This window comes from Trachurus japonicus, chromosome 11 (assembly GCF_045865225.1).
Source record: "Trachurus japonicus isolate A0001 chromosome 11, Traja_1.0".
Lineage (NCBI taxonomy): Eukaryota > Metazoa > Chordata > Actinopteri > Carangiformes > Carangidae > Trachurus > Trachurus japonicus.
In genome coordinates, this window is record NC_140917.1 from 2,220,754 (window position 1) to 2,247,463 (window position 26,710).

Genomic DNA, 26,710 nt, shown 5'->3' on the forward strand with positions numbered 1-26,710 from the left:
TTTCCTGATTCTGATCTGACCTTTCACAATAAAAGCTTTCAGTTCAGACTCTCTGACCTTTCACAATAAAAGCTTCCAGTTCATGATCTGACCTTTCACAATAAAAGCTTTCAGTTCAGACTCTCTGACGTCACATCATGTTTGAGCTTCTGCTAACTCCATAAAACACCATGAATGTTTGTGTTTGTTAAGTTATTTTTTGTTGCCTTATGAGTTTTTAATTTACACCTTCTCTCCCTCCTGATTTCTCCTCCCTCACTTTCTCCCTCTTTTTCATCCGTCCATCCTGTCCTCTAATCTGTCTTTCCTTACATTTCCTGACTCTTAACCATTTGGTCCTCCCTCTATTAACCCTCTCTCTTTTCCATCTTTGTTCAAACTTCATCTCCTCATTCCCTCTTTTCCTCCCTTCCCTCCTTCATCCTCCCCCTCTCTCCCTCTCTCTGTTTTCTCCATCCTTCCATCCATCCATCCATCCATCCATCCTTCCTTCCATCCTCCACCTCCTCTCAGATCACCATCGGCCGGGGGGAGGAGTGTGTGCTGGAAGACAACTCCCAGAGGACCAAGTGGAAGGTGATCAGTCCCACGGGGAACGAGGCCATGGTCCCGTCGGTGTGTTTCACCGTCCCCCCTCCCAACCAGGAGGCCATGGACACAGCCAGCAGGTCACACACACACACACACACACACGAGAAACAGTTTCACAATAAAAGGTTGAAAACATTAAGGGGCGATGCTACAGGTGAATAGGGTAAAAACTTTAACTAACAGATATCACCATGAAACTTCCCATGTTTATCACTTACTTTAAGACAATTATTTTTTGTATTACAAGTTTTGTCAAATTTTATGTTTAAATATGTAGATGAGGCAATATCTAATGAAATCTGCCCTCATTTGCATACATTTCCAGAACAGAAATCTGAAAAATGGATAAAGCCGCTTTCAAAATTCTTGTTTTATTTTGTTGACATATTAGAGTCAGAAGTTTTTACCGAGGGGATTTTGGATATCTCTTTTTATCACTCTGTAAATGAGAAAATACTGTCACCAGCCCTAAAAAAAAATCAAATTTCGCCCTGTTTTTAGTAATAAAATGTTGTATAAATGAGGCTGTGAATGATATATCAACAATCCCCTCTGTAAAAACCTTCAGAATATAGACAGGGATCAAACTGGAAGGTTTGGTGTCTGTAAGTGCTGCTGAAGCTCAGAGTCTGAGGAAAAACTCATTTTGAGAAAACGGCCTTTAAAGACTTGTACTGTAAAATTCCATAGATTGTTAATGTAAATTGAACTTTTACGATTGGTTGCGGATACGGAGGAAATGACAAGTTTTGGAGCCTAGATAATTGTTCAGGAGAGAGAGCTTTACAATGATACCTGACATGACATGGGTCAGACAACAGACACAGCTCAGTATGTCACAATAGCTTTTAACTTTTGGTGAATTTAGGAGAAATCTACTGACGAAAGAGACAAAATGAAGTGAAATAAAAACCTTCATGTGGATTTTCTACCATTTCTTTCCACTTTTCTGAAAGAATACATGCTAAGGGAGAAAAATAGCTCAAAATCTCAACATTGATCAGTGCGTGAAAAAACAGTGTTTTTGCCTGTAGTGTCTCGCCTTAATAAAGATTTTCATTATTATCAAGATTTAAAGATTCATCAATATTTTTATGATTCTTTTTTTTGTTGCATGTTCTCACTCTTTGGTGTGTGTGTGTGTGTGTGTGCAGGGCGGAGCAGCTGTACCAGAAGGTCATGTCTCTGTGGCACCAGCTCCACGTCAACATGAAGAGCGTGGTGTCGTGGCACTACCTGCTCAAAGATGTCCGGACCGTCTCCGGCTGGAACCTGGACACGGTGAGGATCAGTAGCTGGTGTTTCCATTAACCATGAGAAATGCACGAAACCTAAATATCACAATGATAAAAAACTGGTCATGGAAACACCTGAATTTCAGAAAAAACCTCTCAAATATCACCAATACATTGTTACACTCTCAGGAAGTGGTTTTTCAGACGTGCCGATATGGAAGTGTATTGCAAAAGTGTCATGGAAACACTTTTTTTTGCATTTACACGTCACTCCAGGTCTGATTAGATCTGATCCCGTCCCCTTCGCAAATAACGCAAAATGTTTTGAACGTCCATCTTCCTTAAAATAAAGTCTCATACGCCGTGATTTTAGTAGAAGTATGGGAAGTCGCTGTTAAAGGAGAGTTCCGGTCATTTTCTAAGTAACGCTCTACGCTCAACAAAGACAAAAAACGTGAGGAAAACGTGGATTTAGAAGGAAAAAAAATGATTTTGGGTGGGAGAAAAATGAGTTATATTCATATTGATGCTTTTTTTCCCATCCAAAATCATTTTTTCCCCCCCTAAATCCATGTTTTCCTCGCGTTTTTGTCTTTGTTGATATGGAAACAGCGTTGCAAAGCATGTGTAGTGATATTTTGAGCAATATATAGAGGCCAAAGTCGCCGTTAGAAGTTCTGCCCCCATTACTTCTCTGTTTAACTGCAGTGTAGCGCAGCTAGCAGGAGGAGAGCTAGGTCCGGGCTGCACACATTTTTCTCGGATTAAGTCCTATGGTCGCACTCGGGGACCTAGAGATGTAGAGTGTTACTTAGAAAATGACTGGAATTCTCCTTTAAAAGTCTGTTCTTCATTCATAAGATGAATACACGCTTTGTACTGTTTACACCCAACCGGGTTATGATTATTAATAAAACTTTGGCGTGTGAGGTACAATCATTCAACTCAGGCAGTGTCACACAATAACAAAACAATAGTTCCTTCTGTTACAGTCGTGAGAATTACAGCTCACATGCAAAACCCCCTTCAGAGGAAATATCTGTAAGCATTACATGTACAATGTCGAAAATCTGACAAAAAACTGTCATGGAAACACAACTCGTGTGTTTTTGATTTCACGATTTTTTTGATTTCACGATGCACCCACTTTATTCACACACACAACAGAAATCATAGTTGGCTTGATAGTCACAAGGTGTGTGAACTGGTCACCTGGGGAAGCTAACTGAAGCTTGTGGTAGAAGCCATTTACATACATTATTAGACACACATTGTAAACACATTTACATGCACATGACACTTACATACATTTAACATACTACATACAACACAACATACACTTAACATACAGTTTGTGATCCCGGGATGTACATTATATATATATATGAGTTTAGCAATTGTTCCTTTACTGTAGATGACGTTTAAACAAGGAGATAGATTGTGATGTTTTGAGGCTGTCACTCAGTTCATTCCACACTCATACTGGTTCCTTGTCCTGTTTATAATTTCCTAACCAGCAGCCGTTGAACCCCTCTTCCTCTTCTTCCTCTTCCTCTGGCCCTCTCAGGTGCGGGGTCAGTCTCCGTCGGAGCGGCAGCAGGTCCTGGACCACCTGGACTCCCAGTTGTCCGACTTCCTGTCCGACAGCAAAGAGAGTTCTCTGTTCGCGGCGGCCGAGAGGCGAGAGCTGGAGAAGGAGGTGCAGCAGGCGCAGCAGCACTGTCAGAGCCTGCTGCTCAACATGGAGACAGGTCAGAACCTATCAAGACTTCATTTCATAACCTTTATTTAAACTCGGAGATATATTGAGGAGTAACCTCATTTACAATATAGCCGAGATGAAACACAAAACACACAAGGACAGAAGACAAGACATTTGAAACATAACAGAATACCAGAATTTAAGGTGACTAACTTAGGGTAAATTGAAACATAGTTAAAAGCAGGAGCAGTTAGAGGTAAAATAAGATGTAGTTATGGCTTTAAATTGTCCCATTGATAAAAGTGAGGTAAGTTTCAAATGATTCTGCAGAGTGTTCCAGGTTGTAGGTGCACAGTAAGAGAAGCTGGTCTTTCCAAGTTGGGTGTTAAAGGGATAGTTCACCCTAGAATGATATTTCGCTCATTATCTACTCACCCTCATGTTGACTAAGGGCTGGAAGAAGTTTCAGAGTCCTCCGTCCCTTCTCTGAGTTACAGGGGGTCTTGGCGTAGCAGTGCATTTCAAGGCAACGGTTGTAAAGGGACACCAGAGCTCTTCGTAAAAAAACACACACAAAAAAACATCCAAATACCTCCATGATGCTCGTATGTAATGTCCGTCTTGTGCTGAAGCCCCAAATTGCGTAATTGTCCCGAAAAAAATTAAATAAGTCCACATTCCAAGCATGTTTGTAGCATTAGCTCTGTGTCTGTTGTCCGGTCTTCCGCTGCCAGCGCGCATGCGCAACCAGACTGAGACTCGAGTCGGTCTCAGTGCGAACCTTGCGCATGCGCGCTGAAATGCCTTGAAATGCACTGCTACGCCAAGACCCCCTGTAACTCAGAGAAGGGACGGAGGACTCTGAAACTTCTTCCAGCCCTTAGTCAACATGAGGGTGAGTAGATAATGAGCGAAATATCATTCTAGGGTGAACTATCCCTTTAACAGAGGGAAGCTGCAGTGTGAGCCGGTCTTTTGAGCGTGTAGAGCGATAGAAACCTGGATTGAAAGATACTAGTGAGTTAATATACGATGGTAAGAGACCAGTAAGAGCTTTAAAAATAAATCAAATCCAGTGTCGATCAGGCCTGGTAGATAGTGAGGGCCATCCAACTTTGGAATACAGGTCACAGTGATGAGTTGTAGCTGTGGCCAGTAATGAACCTCAGGGCTGAGTGATAAACGGTGTCAAGTGGATGTAAAGTTGTGGCTGATGCATGCCGCCTGTATACGATGTCTCCATAATCTAAAACTGACATAAAAGACAAAGACAACACAACAGATTTGATTTGATTTTTATTTGTCTCAAACAAGCACATCAAAAGACAAACAATCTATGTAACAAGAAACAAAACAACAATGATACTGTGCAAGTTTGAGAAGGGGCTGAAAGAAGCAAAGCTTATCAAGTTCAGCCCCCCCGCCACATTGTGATTCATGTCATACAGTACATCTGTAGTTCCATACAATTCAGAAGATTAAAAACATATTGCTTTAAGTTAAAGTTAAAGATATTTTATTAATCCTTTGCAGGAAATTACAATGTTACCAGCAGCAGAAGACAACACAAGACCACAAGCACGCATCATCATGCACAAAAATAGACAATAATACAATAACAACAATATTGCACAACCCGTTACAATCTTATGTCAGAGAAAAGAGCAGCAAAGTCTAAAATGCGACTTAAAAAGAAGTAAAAGTGGCAACGTCTAAACAACTTTAATATGAAATAAGACCATGATTATAAATAAAAAGAGTAAAATTAGCGGTCCAGTTCTTTATAACTGTCCAAGAGTGTATGTTTGTACTTACTTTTAAATTGTTTTAAGTTATTGCACATTTTTATATCCTCATCTAGTCTATTCCACATTTTAACACCACAAAAATAGATGCTAAAACTTTTCAGGGTAGAATGGATGGTAGAGGAAACATCTGTGTCACATCTGGTTTCATGTCTGTCGTCTAAAACTAACTCTAACTTAACTCTTGTCTCCGTTCCTGCAGCGGAGAAGGACGAGTCGGTGTCGCGGTCGTACCTGTCGGAGCTGCAGAACGTCTCGCTGCGGCTGAACGACGCCGAGCAGCGGCTGATGAGGGGCATCCAGACCCCCCCACCCAGCAGGCTGTCGGCCGACGTCACTGACAACACCGTCCAGATCGCAGAGCAGGAGGTCAGTGAGTTTAGTCTCAGCTCCATCTGCTGGTGGAAACATGCAACTACAACCTTTATAACAGGTTTAACGCTCCTGTACAGAGTCACAGAGGAGGAGAAATACTGATTTATGATGTTAATTATTTTACTGCTGATGAATCTTCTTTAAAACTCCACTAGTTTTTGAAAAGATTAGATTTTATTTCATGAAACTAGGACAAACCTGAGGGTTGTCATAAGTTTAAAGGAAAAGTTCAACATTTTGGCAAATTGTCCCATTGCCATAATCCCTGTAGCCATAGCAGTAGGTTCGTTACCTTTAATTGTCGGTGCAAGCTATTTTTTAGAACGGCGGAGCAGAGCCGTGAGCTGCTCAGAGCTACGCTGCGGAGGCTCATTATGGGATTTCTTGGTTTCACCCCATCAAACTCATCAAATACACAATCCAACAACTCCACAACGCTCTGGTGGACAAGTTGTGAGCTGCACATTCACCACGCTATGAGATAATAACACAACGTTACCAGACAGAGTTGTTTTAGAGGGAAATACAGAAACTGTTGATGAAAAACTGTCCCTGAAGGCAACGCGCATCAGCGGTTTTGCATGAATTTAACACAATAATATAACCGTCATCACTACTGTTGTAATCATCACAACAAAAACTCTCTAGTGATCAGCAAAAAGTGTCAATATCTGTTATCTGACAATGACTTATGTGTTTATTTTGGCCGATAGTCATGTGCATAACTATAATAATATAGTAAATATAATATAATCTAGTGCACATGCGTTAACTTGTGTGCAGCCTTTTCCAAACTACTTTTCTTTCTTTTCTCTAAAACGACTCTTTAATGAATTAAAGGTAACGAACCTACTGCTGTGACTATAGCAATAATGGCAATGGGCCAGTTTGCCAAAATGTTGAACTATCCCTTTTAAGTGTTTCTAGCCCCCAGCTGATTTTGTCTCCTCCTCTCCGTCTCCAGAAGCTGCTGTCGGAGCTGGACGTCCTGCGCTCCGGTCTGGGCGACGTGTCTCGCCGCTGCGTCTCCTTCTTCGAGGAGAAGCCGACGTCGTCCAGCGTCCCCGTGCTGCGCTCCGAGCTCAGCCAGGCCGTGGAGAAGACGGACAAACTGCACAACCTCTCGTCCGTCTACCTGGAAAAGTGAGTCGCCCCTTTAGTAGTCTGATCGGTGAACTCAGTTGGAGATAGATATGTGAATTTTATTTTTTTTTAAACATATCTTTATTGGTTTTTATATTCATACAACAACATAGAACACTTTAAACATATGGCAGTAAAAAAAATAATAATGAAAATACTAATAGGAATACAGAAAAGGTAAATAAATAAAATGTCATAATAAAATAAATAATTAAAAAGGGATAAATTAAATGGACAAATTAGTCAGCAAAATGACTGAGCAATAAATAATAAATAACTACATGTATAAATAATAATAATAATAAATTATTATTAATAATAATATTCTTAATATAGGTTACATCGTACACTCCTATCAACACATTAAATATTTTTATTATCTCATTCTCCCATTGCCTCCTCCAAATCAATGTCATAAAATTCCAAAGCCCTCTTTCTAACAATGTAGGTCAGCTTCTCAAGAGCCAAACTTGATGTTAAGTTATTCAACCATTGGGTAAAAGAGGGGCCATTAACATTCTTCCAACATAATGCAATACAGCGTTTGGCCTGCAGTAAACAAAGATCAACCATTTTTCTTTCTTTGCCAGATAAAGAACAGTCCTCTGGATAAATGCCTAAAATACATAACTTAGGGCATAGGGGTACAGGGGAAGTAGTGATTTGAGAGATGCACTTTAACACTGAGCTCCCAAATTTTTTGAATCTCTTCACATTTCCATAAACAATGAAATAATGTGCCCTGGTGATTGTTACAATATGTGAATATTTAATGTGTTTTGTTTATTTATTCTCCAAGGTTAAAGACAGTGGACGTCCTGATTCGCAGCCTGGATGAGGTGGAGAGCCAGGTCAGGAAGTACGAGGGCAGGCTGAGCGAAGAGGACATCGTTCCCGCCGACACCACGGCCATTCAGAGCCTCAGAGACCAGCTCGGGGTGAGAGAGGAAACCCTCATGTGGAAAAACATCTATATACAGTATATAGTACATAAAAAGACTGAAGCTCTTCATCACACTGCAAAAACTCAAAATCTTACCAAGAATATTTGTCTTATTTCTAGTCAAAATGTCATTTCTAGTCAAAACAAATCTCATTCTACTTAAAATAAGACTCATCACATAAAAATTAGCTTGTTTTTAGACACTTTTTTACTTCTTTCAAGCAGATTTTCACTTGAAATAAGTAGAAAAATCTGATAGTGAATCAACTTTCTTCTTCAAGCACAAAAAAACTTGCTTACACTGGCAGATTTTTCTACTTATTTCAAGTGAAAATTTGTTTAAAACAAGTGAAAATGATCTAAAAACAAGTTAATTTTTGGGTGATGAGTCTTATTTAAAGTGGAAAGAGATTAGTTTTGACTAGAAATGAGACATTTTGACAAGAAATAAGACAAATATTCTTGGAAAGATTTTGAGTTTTTGCAGTGCATCGCCTCTCTCTTCATCCTCCTCCTTCTGCTTCCTGTCTCGTCTCGGTCCAGAAGTGGCAGGCGGAGCTCGGCGAGCAGGACGACATCTTCCAGTCTCTGCAGGCGGCCGTGCAGCGGGCCAAGGGGGCGGGGGCTCAGCTCAGCCGGCTGCACCCGGACCGCAGCCCCGAGCTGGAGCTGTACCAGGAGAGAGCCAATCAGATGACGGAGAGGTGGACCGGGGTCCGCAGACAGATGGAGACACGGTGAGGAGGAGGAGGATTAATACGTTTAGAGACCAGAGTGAGGAAGAGTGAGAGCGTCATGTGATCCGATTATTTAGAGACATTTATCACAACAGATTCATTGAAAACCTCATTTACAGATATGAGAAATGAAACTCATGCTCCACTTCTCTGTGGATTAAATGTCTTTTTCACATATTTCATGCAAAATTCTTAACTTTTTTATTTTACTGGGGAAGTTTCATATTCATAAGATGAAATATCCTGAGTCTTTTTCTCATTTAAATTTTTTTATTTTATTTTATTTAGCCTTTATTTAACCAGGTAAAAGACCCGTTGAGATCGAGATCTCATTTTCAAGGGCGACCTGGCCAAGAGGGCAGCAGCACACGTCGTCAACATTATAAATTACAAAATACAATATACAACAATATACATTACAGTATTACATTATATTAAATAGGGCCATGTTACAATGGAGGTTAAAACAAAAAGTGCAGGGAGCAGGAGGTCAAGGTGACAAGGTTGGTCAGCAAAGGCACCGCTCAAATGATTTTTGTTGTCGGACCTTTAAGAAGTGTCGAAAAACACCAAGAGATACAAGTTCAGACAATTTCAGTTCGGCCTGGAGGTTGTTCCATGTTAATGGAGCGGCATAACTGAACGCTTTTTTCCCTAATTCGGTCCGCACTCTAGAAATGCTCAAACAATAGATATCACTGGACCTTAAGGCGTATCGATTTTCTGTTCGACGGAGGAGTGAACAGAGGTAGGGAGGAACCATACCAAGGAGAGCCTTATAGATCATAAGCAACCAATGAGTTTCTCTCCGGGTGCTCAGAGATGGCCACCCGGACTTCGAGTAGAGCTGACAGTGATGAGTGAGACGACCACAGCCAGTGAAGAACCTTAATGCACTGTGATATACAGTGTCCAAAGCTGCTAGGCTTTTGGACGAAGCACACATGTACAACACATCTCCATAGTCAACTACTGGTAGGAAAGTTGACGACACAAGCAATTTACGCACACGCAGAGAGAAACACACACGATTTCTATAAAAGAAGCCAAGCTTTAGCCTGAGTTTTTTTACCAAGTTATCAATGTGCAATTTAAACGAAAGCTCCGTATCTAGGAGGAAACCTAAGTATTTATACTTAGTAACAACCTCGAATGGGTTTCCTTGAGCAGTTATTACAGAGGGTAAGTTTTCAGTTGAGTAGGTAGCTTTTGAGAAGACCATTATTTTTGATTTGCTGGTGTTTAAAACCAGTTTGAGACTTTGTAGTCGGGCCTGTACAACATTAAAAGCAGACTGTAACAGCTCATATGCATGCACAACAGAGGACGCACAACAATAAATGACAGTGTCGTCAGCATAAAAGTGGTAAGCAGCATTTGACAAATTGACACAGAGATCATTTATATAAATAGAAAATAAAATAGGTCCAAGGACCGACCCATGGGGCACACCTTTAGTGATCTCGAGTGAGGATGATGTGACATTGGCTAACTGGACTGCCTGAGTCCTGTTAGACAGGTAATCAGCAAACCAGGTGGAAGCCTGGTTAGAAATGCCAATTTTTCTCAAGATTTTGATCAATATCTTGTGATCAACTGTGTCGAAAGCTTTAGAGAGATCGATAAAAAGGGCAACACATACTTTTTTAAGATCAAGTGCTTCAATTAAATCATTAAAAACTTTCAGGGCAGCCGTGACCGTGCTGTGTTGCTTCCTGAAGCCAGATTGGAAGTTATTTAAAATACTATTTGAGTCTAAAAAATCTTTTAGTTGTTCACTGATTATTTTTTCCAATATTTTAGCAACAATGCATAATTTTGAAATAGGCCTTGTTCTTAATTGATATTTTATGTCACTTTGAGTCTCTTCAGTTGGTAACAAACTATAAATTAATGTCTAAAGAAGTCGGTTAGATTTTGTGTTTATCTTTCAATTAATTAATATTTTTTTGTTATGATTATCACAATTGATTTTAATCCTCATCCAATACAATACAATACAATACAATAAAACTTTATTGTCCACCATCGTGGAAAATTGCCTTTGGCTCACCGTAAGTCACTTTGAGTCTCTTTAGTTAGTAACAAACTATAAATCCATGTCTAAAGAAGTCGGTTAGATTTTGTTAGATGCAAAATTCTTAACTTTTTTATTTTACTGGGGAAGTTTCATATTCATAAGATGAAATATCCTGAGTCTTTTTCTCATTTAAATAGTTTCTAATTGATATTTTATGTCACTTTGAGTCTCTTCAGTTAGTAACAAACTATAAATCCATGTCAGCAGTTTATGTTTTTTTTTGTCTAAAGAAGTCAGTTAGATTTTGTATTTATCTTTCAATTAATTCATATTTTTTTGTTATGATTATCACAATTGATTTGAATCCTCATACAATACAATACAATACAATACAATAAAACTTTATCGTCCACCATCGTGGAAAATTGCCTTCAGCTCACCGTAAGAGAAATACATATTTCATTAAAAACACAGTTAAATACTCTGTTAAAAAAAATAAGGAAACAGTTAGAACACAATTAAACATAAAATAAATAAATAAATAAAGAGAGGGGAAAAATAAAAAAAAGTTAAGAGCAGTTCATTGCTAGTGCCATTTAGGATGAATTGAGAATGAACTGTTCAAATGCATGCTATTTTATTCAAGAATTATTCATCATATGTCTGTAAAATGTCCTGTTTAAATTCTAATTAATTCAATTTAAAGAAAATACTGTAAATAAAATAAATAAGTAATAATAAAATATGAATGAATGTTTCTGTGTGGCGGTGTTGCAGGCGAGCTGACCTGGAGTCAGTGGGCTCGGCGCTGCAGCTCTACAGGGACGGACACTCGGCTCTGATCCAGTGGATCGAAGAGACGACGGAGAGACAAGAAAACACACAGCCAGGGCAGAACGACAGCAAAGCTCTGTCTGAGCAGCTGGCCCAGCAGACGGTGAGGCCCCGCCCATCAATACCCCCCATCAATCACCCCGATCAACACACCCATCGATCAGACATTCATTTCATTTAATTTCATTTCATTTCATTTTTGATTTGTTTCATTCATGGTCTGTACATTCTCACATAGTTGCACATATACATTGTATACACATTTTCACCATGAATGAAAAGGAGCAGGATGAAGAAAAAACTTATAGTACCTGCTCCTCTCTGTTGTTATAATTTCATTGGCTTACTTTAACACCAATATTATTCTCTGTTTCAAAATATTAAAGATGATGAAACATAGTAATGACAAAAAAAATAAAAAATAGAATAACGGTAAACACTACTCATCTATCTTATCTTTTTCTTTTTTTCCCTTCTTTTTCTCTTTCTCCTTCTTCTTTTTTGTAGATACTTATCTTTTCTTTTTTAAACATTTTCTTAAACTGAGACATACTTGAACAACTTTTCAATTCCTTGCTTTGTGAATGCCATAGCTACTTTTACACCTGCAACAGAAATACACATTTGTTTTAAGCTTAACCTTGCAAATGTATGTTTAAAATCCAGCTTCAGTCTGTTGCCCCCTTCCTCCAATTTAAACAAGCTTTGTAAATGTTCTGGTAGTGATCTGTTCTTTGCTTTAAACATTATTTTTAGGGTCTGTAATTCTATTATATCGGCCATTTTCAACAAACGTGCAGAAATAAAAAATCTATTTGAGGGCTCTCTATTACCTGCCTTGTGGATTACTCCTATTCTTATTATTCGTGACAGAAACATTGATTTTTTTTTTTTTTTTTAATCAAATGGTGGAAAAACAAAACTGGATTCTGCTCTTTGGATCTGATCGATATGATTGATTATTGATTTTTTTCCTTCCCAGGCGTTAGTAGCTGAGATTGAACAGAATCAAACCAAACTGGACGAGTGTCAGACTCACTCCAAACAGTACTGCACCTCCGTCAAGGTGAGACACAAACCTCTCTTTATGTTTATTCTTCAGAGTGTCAAAGGTTTTTTATTTTACAGTTTATCAATAAAATACTTGATAAGAAAATATTTTAAATAATATTCAGTTTGAAATGAAACTAAACCAACTCTCTGCGTCGCTGTTGTTGCCCAGGACTACGAGCTGCAGCTGATGACGTACAGAGCCTTCGTAGAGTCGACGCACAAGTCGACGGTGAAGAGGAGGAGGATGCACTCTTCCTCTGACGCCATCACTCAGGAGGTAACACACACACACACACACATACACACACACACACACACACCCACACACTGTTAACCTGTGTGTCTGTTATTCTATATATCATGGTCTATTACTGTCTGTTAATGACAAAACACAATTCCAGCGTTTGCAGTGAGGTCGTTGTTATGATAGAGACGAGCAGGTTTAAACCACCTGTCGTCCAATTACAGTAAATCTTGTGTTGCTGTTCGTTTTTTCCACAAAAGTCAAAAAAAAAAAATATAATTCATAGTTGTGTGAACAAACTTAACTCTGTGCAATCATTGTATAACTACAAAACAACACGAAAGGAGGACAAAAACGCAAAAAACTGACTAAAAAGAATTACACGGCCCTCTGTTGCCACAATCCCATTCCAGGGTAAAAGGAGTTGTTAAAACCAAGTTGTGTAACTCTTTGTGTCTCTGCAGTTTATGGACTTGCGCACACGCTACACGGCCTTGGTCACCTTGACAACCCAACATGTGAAGTACATCAGCGATGCACTGAGGAGACTAGAAGAAGAAGAGGTGGGAATTTGTGTCACAATAAAAATCACCATCTGAAAGTTTCATTTTTTATTTTTTTTTGATACTTTCTTTTTATTGTTTTTCTTTAGCAGAGCATAAACATTATACAAGGGGGAAAACAAATAAAAAAAACAAAAATGTAAAAAAAGAACATGTTGGACCACCATGCTTCTACTTTGCTTCTAGTTTGATCCTTTTTCAATGTCAATGTGATGGTCCTTGTCCTGTCGTTTTTATGTATTCAGTCCATTTCTCCCACTTCCGGCAGCATTGATCCTCTTGAGTCCTTATTTTATAAGTCAGTTGTTCCATAATATGTATTTCGTCCATAACTTTCAACCAATCTTCCTGTGACGGTGGGTCTGTCTGTCTTGTACCATTTTCTTGTAATTGCCTTTTTACAGGCTGCTAACATACTGTAATTTTCAATATGTATCTATCATCTTTCAACACAACATTTTCCGTAATGACACCTGAAAGTTTAATTTTTTATATTTTTCTGGCATTAACAGGTGTATAAAACAGTGAGTTTATTCTTGTTAAACATGTTTTTTCCTCTTGTCTGTGCAGAAAGAGGTGGAGGAGGAGAAGCAGGCGCGGGTGGGACAGGTCTCAGATCTGCTGGGCTGGGTTCAGGGCCTGAAGGGCCGCAGCGCCGGCCGGAGCGCCGAGTCCTCGCTGGCGGCTCAACAGGTACAACACACACTTTAATTAATACACAGAATCACATAGATGATGTGTAATTAGTTAATTAGTGCATCGAGTGTGTTGTTAATATGTGTGTGTGTGTGTGTGTGTGTGTGTTGTTCAGGCCATCAGTGAACAACTGGCGGCCAAGAAGGATGAAGTGGCCGAAGCCATCAGGAGCACACAGGTGTTCCTGCTGTCCAAACAGGCCAGCAAGTGAGTTAACACACACTATACTACACACTATATACAATACACACTAGTACACTGTACTACACACTATACACAATGCTTTCAGCTGTTTTTCTATCAGAAAAGTGTTCACTCATCTATTTATTCTTCTACAAAGTCAATAATATTAACAAACCAGTCTGGAAAACTTGAATGAAAATGAATTTAATTCAATTAATTTGGTCTCAAACACTTCTCCATTCATGACTAGAATGTAAATATTTTACTTAAGCTTATTTTATTATTATTTTTAAGTATATTTTATGGTATTTATCTATCTACAAATATTGCTTTTTAATTGATTTGTATTTATTATTGAGCTTTTTATTCCTTTGTTTGATTAAATGTACTGTCAGTAGTAACAGAAAATATAAGAATATATATATATATATATAGAAAATGAATACCTTTATAATTAATATAATATAATTAATCTAACCTTTACTGTATATCAAACTCTAACACCACCCGACATTAAACACATAGTTTAGTTTAGTTTATTAGTTTAATAAGGGACAGTGTGCAATTACATTAATCATTTAAAGGAAAAAAAATGAAAAGATGGTTGCACCAGATTTAGCTCCCAGCTAATTTCCATCTGTAGTCCCTAAACATAACATAAAAGTGATAAAATACACAGAATACAAGCTACTATATAAAGATGAGGCATAAACAGACACAGTTAGACAATGGACAACATTTAGACAACAACATGTATGAGGTAGGCAAAGTGCACAGTGCTCATAGCAGCATGATTATTCATAGCATTGATAGTAATAAATAAAGTAATAATAGGTAAAACATGAAAGTGGCAACAGTGGCAGATGTAATACCAACGATGGGAATTCTCAGTTACAAAAAATTAAAAATTGATGCACCTCCTCCTCCTCTTCTTCCTCTCTTCCTACTCTTCCTCCTCTTCCTCCTCCTCCTCCTCCTCCTCCTCCTCCTCCTCCTCCTCTCCAGGTTGTCCCCGGAGGAGCGGTCTCAGGTGGAGGCTCAGCTGGACGAGCTCACGTCCACCTACAACCAGATGTGCGACAGCTCCAGCCAACAGCTGCAGCAGCTGGAGCAGCAACTCGCCAAAGAGGAGGAGAGAAAGGTAAAGGAGGAGGAGGAGGAGGAGGAGGAGGTAGAGGAGGTGCAACAGGTTCTAGAGGTCGATGACACAAAAATGTTGTGTTTGTGTTTTCATTTCATTCTTTGTCGCGAGCTTTTCGACAAAACTGTGAAGGAACTTTTTATTTTTTTTTATTTTTTTTTTACACACAATGTCGCTTTGAGTCCGAAAACGCTTGCAAAGCTCAGCGAGAGGTCACGCGCGTGTGTTAGTGTGTTTGCGCGCGTATGTGTGGGCCAGCGAGTGTGTGTATGTGTGTGTGTCTGTGTGTGTGTGTTTTTTTTTTTTTACAGCATGTTGTGTGTTCACAAAAAGGAGCATTTTTGACAAACATCTTCACTGTTGATGATGAATCTCACTGACTCATTGACTTGGTTTGGTTTTAACAAAAAAAACACATCCCAGACCCGGTTCAGACGAGTGATCACAAGCATGACCCAAAAAATAAAATCATTTTCATTTTCTATTTGTCACCAAACGAAGTCTTGAAACACGTTGTCATGACAACCTGCGGACCGACAGGGTGGCGCCGTCTGAACCGGGCCTCAGCATGGAGTGACCCACTCTCACGTTGGTTGCAGTCATGTCATTAACCCCCCCCACCCTCACACCTTTTTAGTTTTAGTTATTATCACTCAATGCATCATCATCATCATCATCATCACCACCGTCGTCATTATCATCATCATCATCATCATCATCAGAAAACACATCTGCTGAGCTGCTAACAGTTAATACACGGCCGTCATGGTGCCGCAGTACTGTAGAGCAGCGAGGTCGAAGCTTCAAGTAGAAAAAACATAGTTATAAGTGACAGTTTGACACAAAACACCATATTAAACATGAGTTAATTCATCATTATTTATAAAGCACTGCTCCTACACTGACACTAATTAATCTGTAAATTATAAACACAAGTATAAATGGATGAATAAGCTCATCTATAATGTGTAATAAATGATGGATTCATTGGATCATTCATAAATGATGATATTTTATTACAGATGTGATGTTTCATTACAGATGAGCTCATTAATCCGGTGTTTATTTAACATTTATAACTGTCTTTATGAATTACAGACTAATTACAGTCGATGTAGGAAGAATTAAGATTGATAAATGATGAATTAAGTATTTCATAATGTTGCACATCCACATTTTCATCTCCGTAGCTGCACTTTAGCGTCATTTTATGTTTATTTTTTTATTTATGTAGCGCCCACTACATAAAGTCAACACATTTATTTATTTTACTGCTCATATATTTGATCCCATACGAACATTCACGTACATTCACAGCCAGCTCCACTTTGTCGTTTTCCTGAATGTGTCTGCGAGTTTCAGGTTTCGTGATGATTTCTTCTTTATGTGAATGTTATATTATATTATATTATATCATATCATATATCATATATAATGTTTTTCAGGGGTTTGTTGTGTGACTAAAACTTAGAAAGCAAAAACTCACTGAGGTTTAGAAGTTTGGTTTTCAAAACGTCTGAACGCACCAGAGGCCAGCTACGCAAAAAAACCAACAACAAAAAAACCACTTCACCGTTTGAGCATGTTGTGTCCAGATCACAGTGTGTGCGTATGTGTGTGTATGTGTGAGAGTGATACTCTTATGTTGTGTTTGTCCTAATGCATTCTATTAATGTGTGAAATTTTAAACCAGCATTTTGCTTGGAAACCACTAACAGCAACCAGAGGAGAGAGGCGGAAGGTGGACGTCGAGCTCTGAGCTGAGGGTCAGAGAGAGGAAAGAATCTGTTCTCAGTTCAGTTAGTTTTTAATGGGAATCATTAAGTGTCTCACAATAAAGAAATCTGTAATTCAGAGCAGTTTAAACACACCTATAAAATGGTGTGTGTTGTTGTTGAGGTATAAATAACTCAGAGGTAAGAGGTGTTGATGGATCGATAGTTGGATTTCCTGAGGTCAGGGTCAGAATGAAGAGCGGCATGCAGAATGCTAACAACCAGCTTCTCACCTGTCGCGCCTCGCTCTGCCGAGCCAAACGCTGGCCCGTTAAGTGTGTGTGCCACGGGACGAGCCCGTACGGTAAGTGGCGCTCGCTTTCTCTCTTACCGTTGTTGCAAGTAAGTTTGTTTTGTTTATTTTTTCCTCATTTAGACATTTTCTTCCTTTCTTCTTTTTCTTCTGAATTCCTGTGTGTTTGCTTTCCTCTACCTAGAGCTTCTTTTTGTTTCCTGTTGCTTCGTTGCATGCTTAGTGCTTGTTTTAGCCTAGTTTAGCAGTGGTAAGTATAGAAGCGCTGTTTGATATGAAAGAATTAAAATATGGGAAATAAAGAATCAAATTCCTAACATGGAGAAATACAGAAAATTGTATTAATCGTTTCTGTGGTTGTGGATTTCTTCTTTTCCCGATTCTACCATCTAGTTCTGCCTTTAATATTCTCTTAATAATATAGTATCAAATAATCAATAGTAACATTTAGCTCTGTTTCACATTGAAACCAGGATAAACATCAACTGAAGTTTTGTTTTCTTTCTTGTTGTAGAACCAAACTGCCATCTCCGGAGTGATCGACCTGGGAACAGTGGAAACGTTCCCGGTTTTCCAAGCGGCCCGACGAGGTCTCATTGACCAGGACAGCTGCCGCGTCCTCCTGGAGGCTCAGCTCGTTCTGGGGGGGCTCGTCCAGCCCGACTCCCCCCTCACGCTCTCTCTGGAACAAGGTCTGGCTCGAGGCCTCGTCGACGCCCACGGCAGAGAGTCGCTCCGGGAGCTGGAGAGCGCCCTGCTGGTGGTGGGAAATACAAAACCTGCTGGTGATCTGTTGCCAGTGGCGACGGCCATGCAGTCCGGGCTCATCAAAGAGGAGGTGGCACTCCGTATCCTGGAGCTGCAGATCCACACCGGAGGCCTGAGGGCCTCGACAGGGAAAATGCTGAGTCTGGAACAAGCGGAGGACATGAAGCTTTTGACTCCCAGAACCGTCTCCATGCTCCAGTCCCGGCTGCAGCGCCGGGAGCTGATCGATCCAAACACGGCTGAGAAGCTGAACCTGAACGAGCTGCAGCAGCGATGCGTATTCGACGACGAGTCCGGCTTCCTCCTCTTCCCCGTCAAACAGCAACCCGGAGGAACCGTCTGCCTCCGCTCTGGAAGGAAAGTCGGCATCTTCCGCGCCGTCCAGGAAGGTCTGATTGACCGGAAAGTGACGGTCCGACTTCTCGAAGCTCAGCTCTTCGCCGGTGGCATCGCTGACCCTCGCTCTGGCCACCGGCTGACGGTCGACGAGGCCGTCCGTCACGGGCTCATGGACCAGGATCTAGCCTGTGCCATGTTGGCGCGTCAGCTGCAGAACGGCGGCATCCTAGATCCTCTGAGTGGAGAACGAGTGGACGTGGAGGAAAGCATCCGCAGAGACCTTCTGTCCTCTCGTTTGGCTCTGTTGGTCCTCGAGTCTCTTTGGGCTTTCATGGGACTGCTCTGGCCCGAATCTGGAGAACTCCTGCCCGTCGCTGAGGCTCTCCAACAAGGAGTGATCTCAGGGGAACTGGCCAGGAACATCCTCCGACAGCGGCACGCTATCGGGGCTTTGTACGACCCAGAAACCACCCGGGTGCTGCCCCTGAACCAGGCGGCTGAGGAGGTCCTGGAGCCCAGTGTGGTCCGGTTCCTCAAAGACACCCACATCCCCGATGTTCTGCCCAACATGAATCAGTCTGGTACCCCGTCTCTGAACCGCTTGAGTTGGAGCTCCACCAGCTCCTCTCCACCTCCGTCTTCTCCACCCCCATCATCATCATCGTCACCATCGTCTGCAGGCCTCATGTTGGATGCAACGCCAGCAGAAGGAATGGATCCTGAGGAACAAGCAAAGCACAAGCTGCTGTTTCACCTCATGACCCACAGCTATGTGGACGCTCATTCTGGGAAACGGCTGGTGCTGCTGGACTCTGAGCTCCTGGACTTGGTCAAAGCTTCTGAACCAGGTCGAGAGGTTGAGCCTCTCAGCGATTCAGCTACAGATGAACAGAAGGTGGAAATGTTGAGAGACATTAGTCTGACCAAGAAAGGAGTGAGTGCTAAAGAAGTAGAAAAAGAAAGTTTCAAAGGAGTCGCACCAAGTGAGGATGTCGAGATCTTTGCTACAGATAGACAAGAAGAAAGGTATGATGGAGATAATGTCAGTGGATTGTTGGAGAAACCAACAGTGATTGAAGAAAGTGATGTAGCCTTTGCAGCTGAAGATGAAATCAGTGTAGAAGAAGCTAAAAAGAAAGACACCTCAATTGATGAAAGTTTAATGGCTTCAGAAAAAGGTCCAGAGGAGCTGGTAGGAACTGAATCCAAACCCAGAGACAGTGATGGTCCAGAGACCAGTGTCATGACTACAACAGTAGATACAGAAACAGTTAGAGTACAAGAGGACGTGGCAGAGACGACGGTGAAAGAACCCGTCCCACTAAATGAGGATATTCATCTCACAGAGTCTGACGAACGAAAATATGTAAAATATGAAGAGGCTCCTGTGATAGAAACTGACAGAAAGATTACTGAACCTCAGGTTGATGTTCCTGAATCAGCAGAGGAGGAGGAGGAGAGAGGGGAGGAGGAGGCTGAATTGGCGAGTTTAGTGCTCGAGCTAAGACAGGGAGGACTGATGTCGGAGGATGGAGAAAAGCTGCTTCCAGATGAGGCGGTGGCTCAGGGCGTCCTCCCCGGACACACTGCAGTTAAACTAATGGCTCAGGCAGGTCTGTTCGGGGGTTTCCTAGATGCCCGAACCGGTGAGTCGCCTAGCATGGAGGATGTGATGCAGGAGGGTCTGTTAGATGAAGAGCTGATGTGGAGTGTCTTGAAGGCAGATAAAACTCTCTCGGGGGTTGTCGACACAGAGAAGAAGCAGATCCACGGGGTGAAGGAGGCAGCTCAGGCCGGGTTGATCGACCCCAACACCGCCGCTCGACTTCTAGAAGCTCAGGTGGCGTCTGGAGGGATCGTCGACATCCGTAGGGACAAGAAAGTCTCGGTCACTCTGGCAGCAAACCTGGGGCTGATTGAGGAGGATCAGAAAGAAGATCTAGTGGCACTAGAGAAGGCGTGCAAAGGAAAAGATACAGATTCAGCAACAGCCTTCAGGAAGGCCAGTTTACAGCTGCAGATGGAAGGCGTCATTGACCCAGAAACTAAGTCTCCGGTTCCTCTGGAGCAAGCCATCCAGAAAGGGTTCATTAAGTCAGAGGAGGCCTATCAGGTGTTGGCACGGCAGGTGGCCGAGGGTGGGATAATACATCACGCTTCAGGAATGAGGCTTCCAGTCTCTGATGCTGTAGATAGAGGATTAGTGGATCGGTCTGACGCGCCGGGTCTGGAGGAGCTGGAGTGGGTCTACCAAGGGAAAGTCAGTCCTACGTCTCACCCAGACGCTGTTGTTCTCCAGGCGTCGACGGGAGCCGTTTCAGACCCCGACTCTGGAGATAAACTCACATTAACAGAGGCCGTTTCTAAAGGTCTTCTGGATGAGGACGTGGCCGATGAGATCATGGCTTCTCCCACAGTGACACAAGGGACATTAGACCCTCAAACTGCCCGAATTGTGCCCTATTCAGAACTTGTGAACCAGGGTAAGATAGACATTGAAACGGGTAAACGTTTCTTGGAGGTGAAACCATTCAGAGGCGTTCAGAGTGAGCAGACAGGAGACAGTTTGACACTTCCTGAAGCTGTCGCATTAAAGCAAGTCGACCCAGTTCCTGCACTGAGGCTCCTCCAGAGCCAGGCAGATAGTGGAGGCATCATCGATATCAGGACTGGAGAGAGGCTTCCCCTCTCTGAAGCCTGTAGCAGAGGTCTGGTTGCAGATGACATGGTCAAGGTCATAGCCACCAACCAGATGATGAAAGGAGGCCTAGTTGATCCTGCAACCGGACAACGAGTCTCTAGTCTCGATGATGCCGTTGCAGAGGGACTCATCTCCAGAGACACAGTTTCAGAGATTCAGGACAAAGTTGAGGGTGACAGAGATAGTTCCACACCTGTGGCCTCGTCAACCAGTACTTACAGCCCCTCTATCGTAATGTCTGTGACCTGCCCTGATAGTCCATACAGCACTGAGGTGTCTTCAAGTTCTCCACTGTCAGAGAAAGGTTTAGGAGTCACACAGGACGATGCAAGGACATCAACGTCCGTAGATCGACCATCAGAGTCGCCTTTCTATGACGCTACCACAGAAGAGGACAGAGCAGAGGAGCCGGTGTCTGTAACCGAACCAGACCAGTCCATGGACCTCCTGTGTAGTTTTGCAGCCAATGTTGAGAAGAGAATTCAGCAAGCCATAGAGGAGATAGAGCCACAGACAGAAACCAGTGAGATGCTTATGAAACAAGAGCTTGGTGAGATTTGGCTTGATGAGAAACTAAAGGAGAGGGATTCAGTCGAAGAATCGGTGGATGCAGCCGTCCATGAAATTGACAAAGACTCTCAGGTAGAAGCTGCTACCGAGAAGTCTGATAGGGAACCCGTGGAGGTTTGGGAGAAGGTTGTTGAAAGCGCATCAGTGGTTCACCAAGATCCTGTAGGTGAAAAACCGATGGGTCCTCCTCAGGCAGCAGATATCAGAAAGGAAGGTGAAAGCAAAGACAGCAGTGAATTGTCAAAACTGAGTGAGGAGGAATATAAAAAGAGAGATGTGGCAGCACAGAAAGATGATGGTTTAGATGGTCGAGGTGAAGCAGCGGAGGAACCTTCAAAGACAGAGATCAAATCGAGCACTGATGCCGAGCAGTCAGACCAATCACTGACCGTTCAATCAAAAGAGACCGAAAGCAAAAGCAAGAAAAAGAGGAGGAATAAAAAGAAAGGAAAGGGTAAAGAGGCAGAGAGTGAAACACAACCTGCAGACACAAAACGTCCATCTGAAGTTGACCAAGCCGAGGCAGATGTCCAGAGGCAGCCTGAGGCTACAGATGCAGCTCCAGATGAGTTTGCATCACAAGATAAATTTGAGAAATCACAGATCGAAGGGGAGACAGCTTCCCTCGGCCGTCCCGACGGAGAAAGAGAAGAGAAGATTGACAGGAAAACTGAGGCTAAGAAAGATCTGTTAAAACAGGGAGAGGACTCAGTTCCAACCACTGTGGAGTTCACAGAACAAACGATTGAGCCACAAAAGGATGTAGTGTTTTCTAAGGATGTAGAGAAAAGTGATAAGGAAGAGAAAGCAAAAAGAGAGGAGCAGAAAGAGGAAGTTGAAAAGAAAGACAGTGTCTCTCAACAACCAGAACAACAAGAGAGCATGCAGGAGGTGAAGAAAGGCAAGGAGCAGGAATTACCTCAGAAATCAACTCTACCAGAAACTGAGAAAGCAGCGCTGGTACTGAAAGCCAAAGAGAGCATCCTGAAAAAGGTGTTTGAGAAAGGTGTGAGCGAGAAGCAGGCGGCCGAGGAGCTGCAGGCGCTTCGCAAAGAGGTCGGGAAGAAGGAAAGTCAAGGAACAACTCTGCCGGCTGCCGGTGACGGACAGGAGAGCCCTGATGTCAAAGATGATGATGACGATGGCGTTCAGAGACTGAATGGTTCTCCAAAAGAAAGCGAGGAGGAGCCGAGTGTCCAAGAGGACGAAGTGAAACTGACAAAGGTGAAAGAAGATGGAGAAACTGTGGAGAAGAGTTCTGTGAAGGAGACCAAACTCCAGGCTCCTTCAGCAAAGATCAAGAGCTCTGGGAAGGAAGAGAAAGAAAAGAAAGACGTTGAGACAGCTCCATCGGTCAAGCCCAAAGAGCCTCAGCAAAGCAAACGCAGCAAGAAGAAGAAGTCCAAAGGTCCAAAGGTGTCGGAGAAACCTGAGCCCCAAACGGAGAAGTCAACAGCTGATAAGAAAGTGGAGTCTGAGGTGACGACAAAAGACGTTTCTACAATGGAAAAACCAGCTCCAGATGTTTCAGCTTTGACTGAGCAGCAGAGGACGGAAAGAGACGCCGATGCTCAGACGACCGAGGACGTCATCAAGACTTCAACTGGTGATGAGGAAATCAAGATGGAGAAGTCACCTGCAAGTCCTGTTAAAGCAGCTGACACTGAGCAACAACGACTTCCAATGGAGGAACCAAGATTTCACACTGAGGAATCCACACAAGCTGCAGAGGAACCAGATGCAAAAACCACAAGTGGAGACAAATCCATTGACAAATCTATTGACAAATCCATTGACGTTCCCATTGACGTCCAACCTGAGGCTCAGTCTGAGGCTCAGGACACACAACCAGATAAAACAGCCGGACAGAAACCACCGGAGATTGAAACTACCAATGTTCCTGAACCAGAAATCCCAAAAGACCAACAACAGCAGAAACTCGAGTCTCCAGAGATGCCAGCTGTGCACCCAGAAGAAACTTCAACTGAGTCTGAATCAGCCGGAGTTCCAGAGTCTGATACGACCACTGAGAGCTGGGGGGAGGAAGAGGAAGAGGACGAGACCAGAGAGAGACAAAGACTCATGTCAAAGAAAGAGGAGGCGACATCCACAACTGGCAAGGTAAGAATGAGGAGAACATCTGGGAACATCTTCTCTTTTCAGTGTGTTATTAAGGGGATAGTTCAACATGTTGGCAAATTGGCCCATTGCCATAATTCCTATAGTCATAGCAGTAGGTTTGTTACCTTTAATTGTCGGTGCAAGCTATTTTTAGAGCGGCGGGGCAGAGCCGTGAGCTGCTCTGAGCTACGCTACGGAGGCTCATGGGATTTCTTGGTTTCCCTCATCAAACTCATCAAATACACAATCCAACAACTCCACAATGCTCTGGTGGACAAGTTGTGACCTGCACATTCACCACGCTATGAATGTTTTAGAGGGAAATTCATGCAAAACCGCTGATGCGCGTTGCCTTCAGGGACAGTTTTTCATCAAGCAGTCTCTGTATTTCCCTCTAAAACAACTCTGTCTGGTAACGTTGTGTTATTATCTCATAGCGTGGTGAATGTGCAGCTCACAACTTGTCCACCAGAGCGTTGTGGAGTTGTTGGATTGTGTATTTGATGAGTTTGATGAGGGAAACCAAGAAATCCCATGAGCCTCATGAGCTTGCACCGACAATTAAAGGTAACGAACCTACTGCTATGACTATAGTGATTATGGCAATGGGCCAATTTGCCAAAATGTTGAACTATCCCTTTAAGTCTTAGCTCACTTACATCTGCTCTTGCTCCTGTTCCTGTTCCTTCAGTCCTCTCTGAAGCGTCAGGAGTGTTTGGAGCACGACCAGAGGATCGTGGCCCTGGTTTCCATGGTGCGACACCTCGAGGTCCGACTGAAGCAGCAGCAGCAGCAGTCGGTCGGCCGCAGCCTCGTCGCCCTGGACGACATCATCAGACAGACAGAGGTCAGACCATTTTCTGCGCTGATGCTTGTATGTCAAGCCATTTTAACATTTAAAAGCCAGACTGGATATGTGTTATAGATATCTGTAATTCAGTTTTGCCTAGTCAAAAAGAACATTTCAGATATCTGCAACTACATTCTTCCTATCCACAATTGTCATTTCAGATCCACAACTAGGTTCTTCCTAGGACAAATGACGTCACTGTAACCATTCATGTGTATGGGGTTTGTCATTACAGATAGCTACAATTCAGTTGCAGATATCCGCAATGTGAATTACGGATATCTGCAACTGAATTACGACTAGTACTAATACCAGTTTGAGATATCTACAATTTGATTCTGACTAGTCATAATTCCAGTTCAAGATATCTTTAATTCACCTCAATTAAAGATATCTACATGTCCCTGTTCAGATATCTGAAATTAAGTTTTGACTATAGGCGAAATTAAGTTGTAGATATCTGTAACTGGAATTATGACTAGTCAAAATCAAATTGTAGATATCTCAAACTGGAATTAGTACTAGTCGTAATTCAGTTACAGATATCTGTAATTCACATAGTGGATATCCGCAACTGAACTGTAGATATCTGTAATGACAAACCCCATACACATGAATGGTTACAGTGACGTCATTTGTCCTAGGAAGAACGTAGTTGTGGATATCTGAAATGACAATTGTGGATAGGAAGAATATAGTTGCGGATATCTGAAATGTTCTTTTTGACTCGGCAAAACTGAATTACAGATATCTTGAATAAAAAATCCAACTATTCCGAATGTAATTGCGACTAGTCAGAAAGACGTTGTTGATATCTACAATGTTAATTCCGGAGAGTCAAACTTAGCTTTTAAATGTTAAATCCGCTTGCCATTTGCTTGAGTTATTGTTGCAGTTTTACTTCTGCATGTGGTTTCTAACAAAGAAGCCGATTTGAGGATTTTAGTCTGTTACTCAACAGCATCAAGAGAAATTGTTTGCTTTCTTTGATCCTAATCTCTCAGACTCTGGACCTTGAGCTGCGCGACTTGGAGCCTGAGATCACGAAGGAGGTGGAGGCGGCCGAGCAGCTGCTGCAGCCCCGACCTGAAGATGTTCCTCCACAGCTGCTGTTGGCCCTGGAGAAGGACGGACGCAGCTTAGCCCGAGGCTACGAGGCCGCCACGGCGCTCTCTGAGGGAATCCTGCAAAGTCTGCGCGACCACAGAGACTCGTACAAGGTAGAGAAGAAAACACTGCAGAAGAGGGAGAAGTGGATTAGATTAGATCGGATTTTAAAGATTAGTTCAGAAAACTCCCTTGTTGTTTCGATGTTTGTGTTCATTAGCGTGGACTTGTGTTTCAGGAGGCGGTGATGGCTGAGCAGAAGTCGCTGGGAGGACAGGTGGACGGTCTGCTGTCCTGGCTGAAGGAGACCGAGGCTCAGATGGATGGAGGGATGGCAGGGATGGAAACATCGGAGAAAGCAGAGAAAGACGATCGTGATGAGCTCACACAGCAGCTGGATCTCTGCAGGGCAAGTTCTCTGAGCCACGCATGAAACTTTACTGAGACATTTGGTGACCGAATGATAAATTAATAATGATAATAGATCATTCTCCTAGAGTATTATTTTTTCACGACAGTCGCAGCTATAGACAGTGGACCCAAGGGTGCAACTGTTGTGTCCACTTTGACCCAAACGCACCGCAAAGTCCAACTGGGCCGACCTAAACACTGCCTGTGTGAAAACACCCTAAGAAAAAAAAGTGTATTTGAAGGTCCAGTGTATAAAATGAGGGGAAAACGGTGACATCTAGCATTCAGATTCTATTATTTATCTGTTAAATAATTAAATAATTGTTTATTTATGAATAGAAACTCTTGAAACGTGCTGTCTGGTTGGCTGGATTTTCCATTCCGTACAAACATGGCGGCGCAAGATGGCGACACTCTCTAAGCAAGACCCTTGCTATATGTAAATATAAAAGAAGAATTATAAGGCTATGAAAACCAAACAGATTTTATTTTATAGTTATACACTTATACAAATATATTCATTGGCAGTATATTCGGATTTTGCCATTAA

General features: G+C 42.1%; 1 protein-coding gene across 19 annotated transcripts in view; it reads left to right on the top strand.

Annotated features, from left to right (window-relative positions):
* The window catches only part of LOC146977887 (microtubule-actin cross-linking factor 1-like), a 356,186-nt gene that overhangs the window by 185,312 nt on the left and 144,164 nt on the right, over nt 1-26,710 (top strand). For 18 of the 19 annotated variants that reach the window (XM_085790655.1, XM_085790650.1, XM_085790657.1 and 15 more), the window contains 14 exons: nt 514-668; nt 1,746-1,872; nt 3,394-3,577; nt 5,536-5,702; nt 6,673-6,851; nt 7,651-7,789; nt 8,338-8,531; nt 11,329-11,488; nt 12,368-12,451; nt 12,608-12,715; nt 13,147-13,245; nt 13,816-13,938; nt 14,057-14,148; nt 15,130-15,265. In XM_085790655.1, the coding sequence (XP_085646781.1) occupies nt 514-668; nt 1,746-1,872; nt 3,394-3,577; nt 5,536-5,702; nt 6,673-6,851; nt 7,651-7,789; nt 8,338-8,531; nt 11,329-11,488; nt 12,368-12,451; nt 12,608-12,715; nt 13,147-13,245; nt 13,816-13,938; nt 14,057-14,148; nt 15,130-15,265 (1,947 nt within the window). Of the gene's footprint in view, nt 1-513; nt 669-1,745; nt 1,873-3,393; nt 3,578-5,535; nt 5,703-6,672; nt 6,852-7,650; nt 7,790-8,337; nt 8,532-11,328; nt 11,489-12,367; nt 12,452-12,607; nt 12,716-13,146; nt 13,246-13,815; nt 13,939-14,056; nt 14,149-15,129; nt 15,266-17,807; nt 23,793-24,483; nt 24,640-25,646; nt 25,863-25,987; nt 26,159-26,710 lie in introns of all 19 variants that reach the window. The other variant, XM_085790669.1, reaches the window with a different exon arrangement.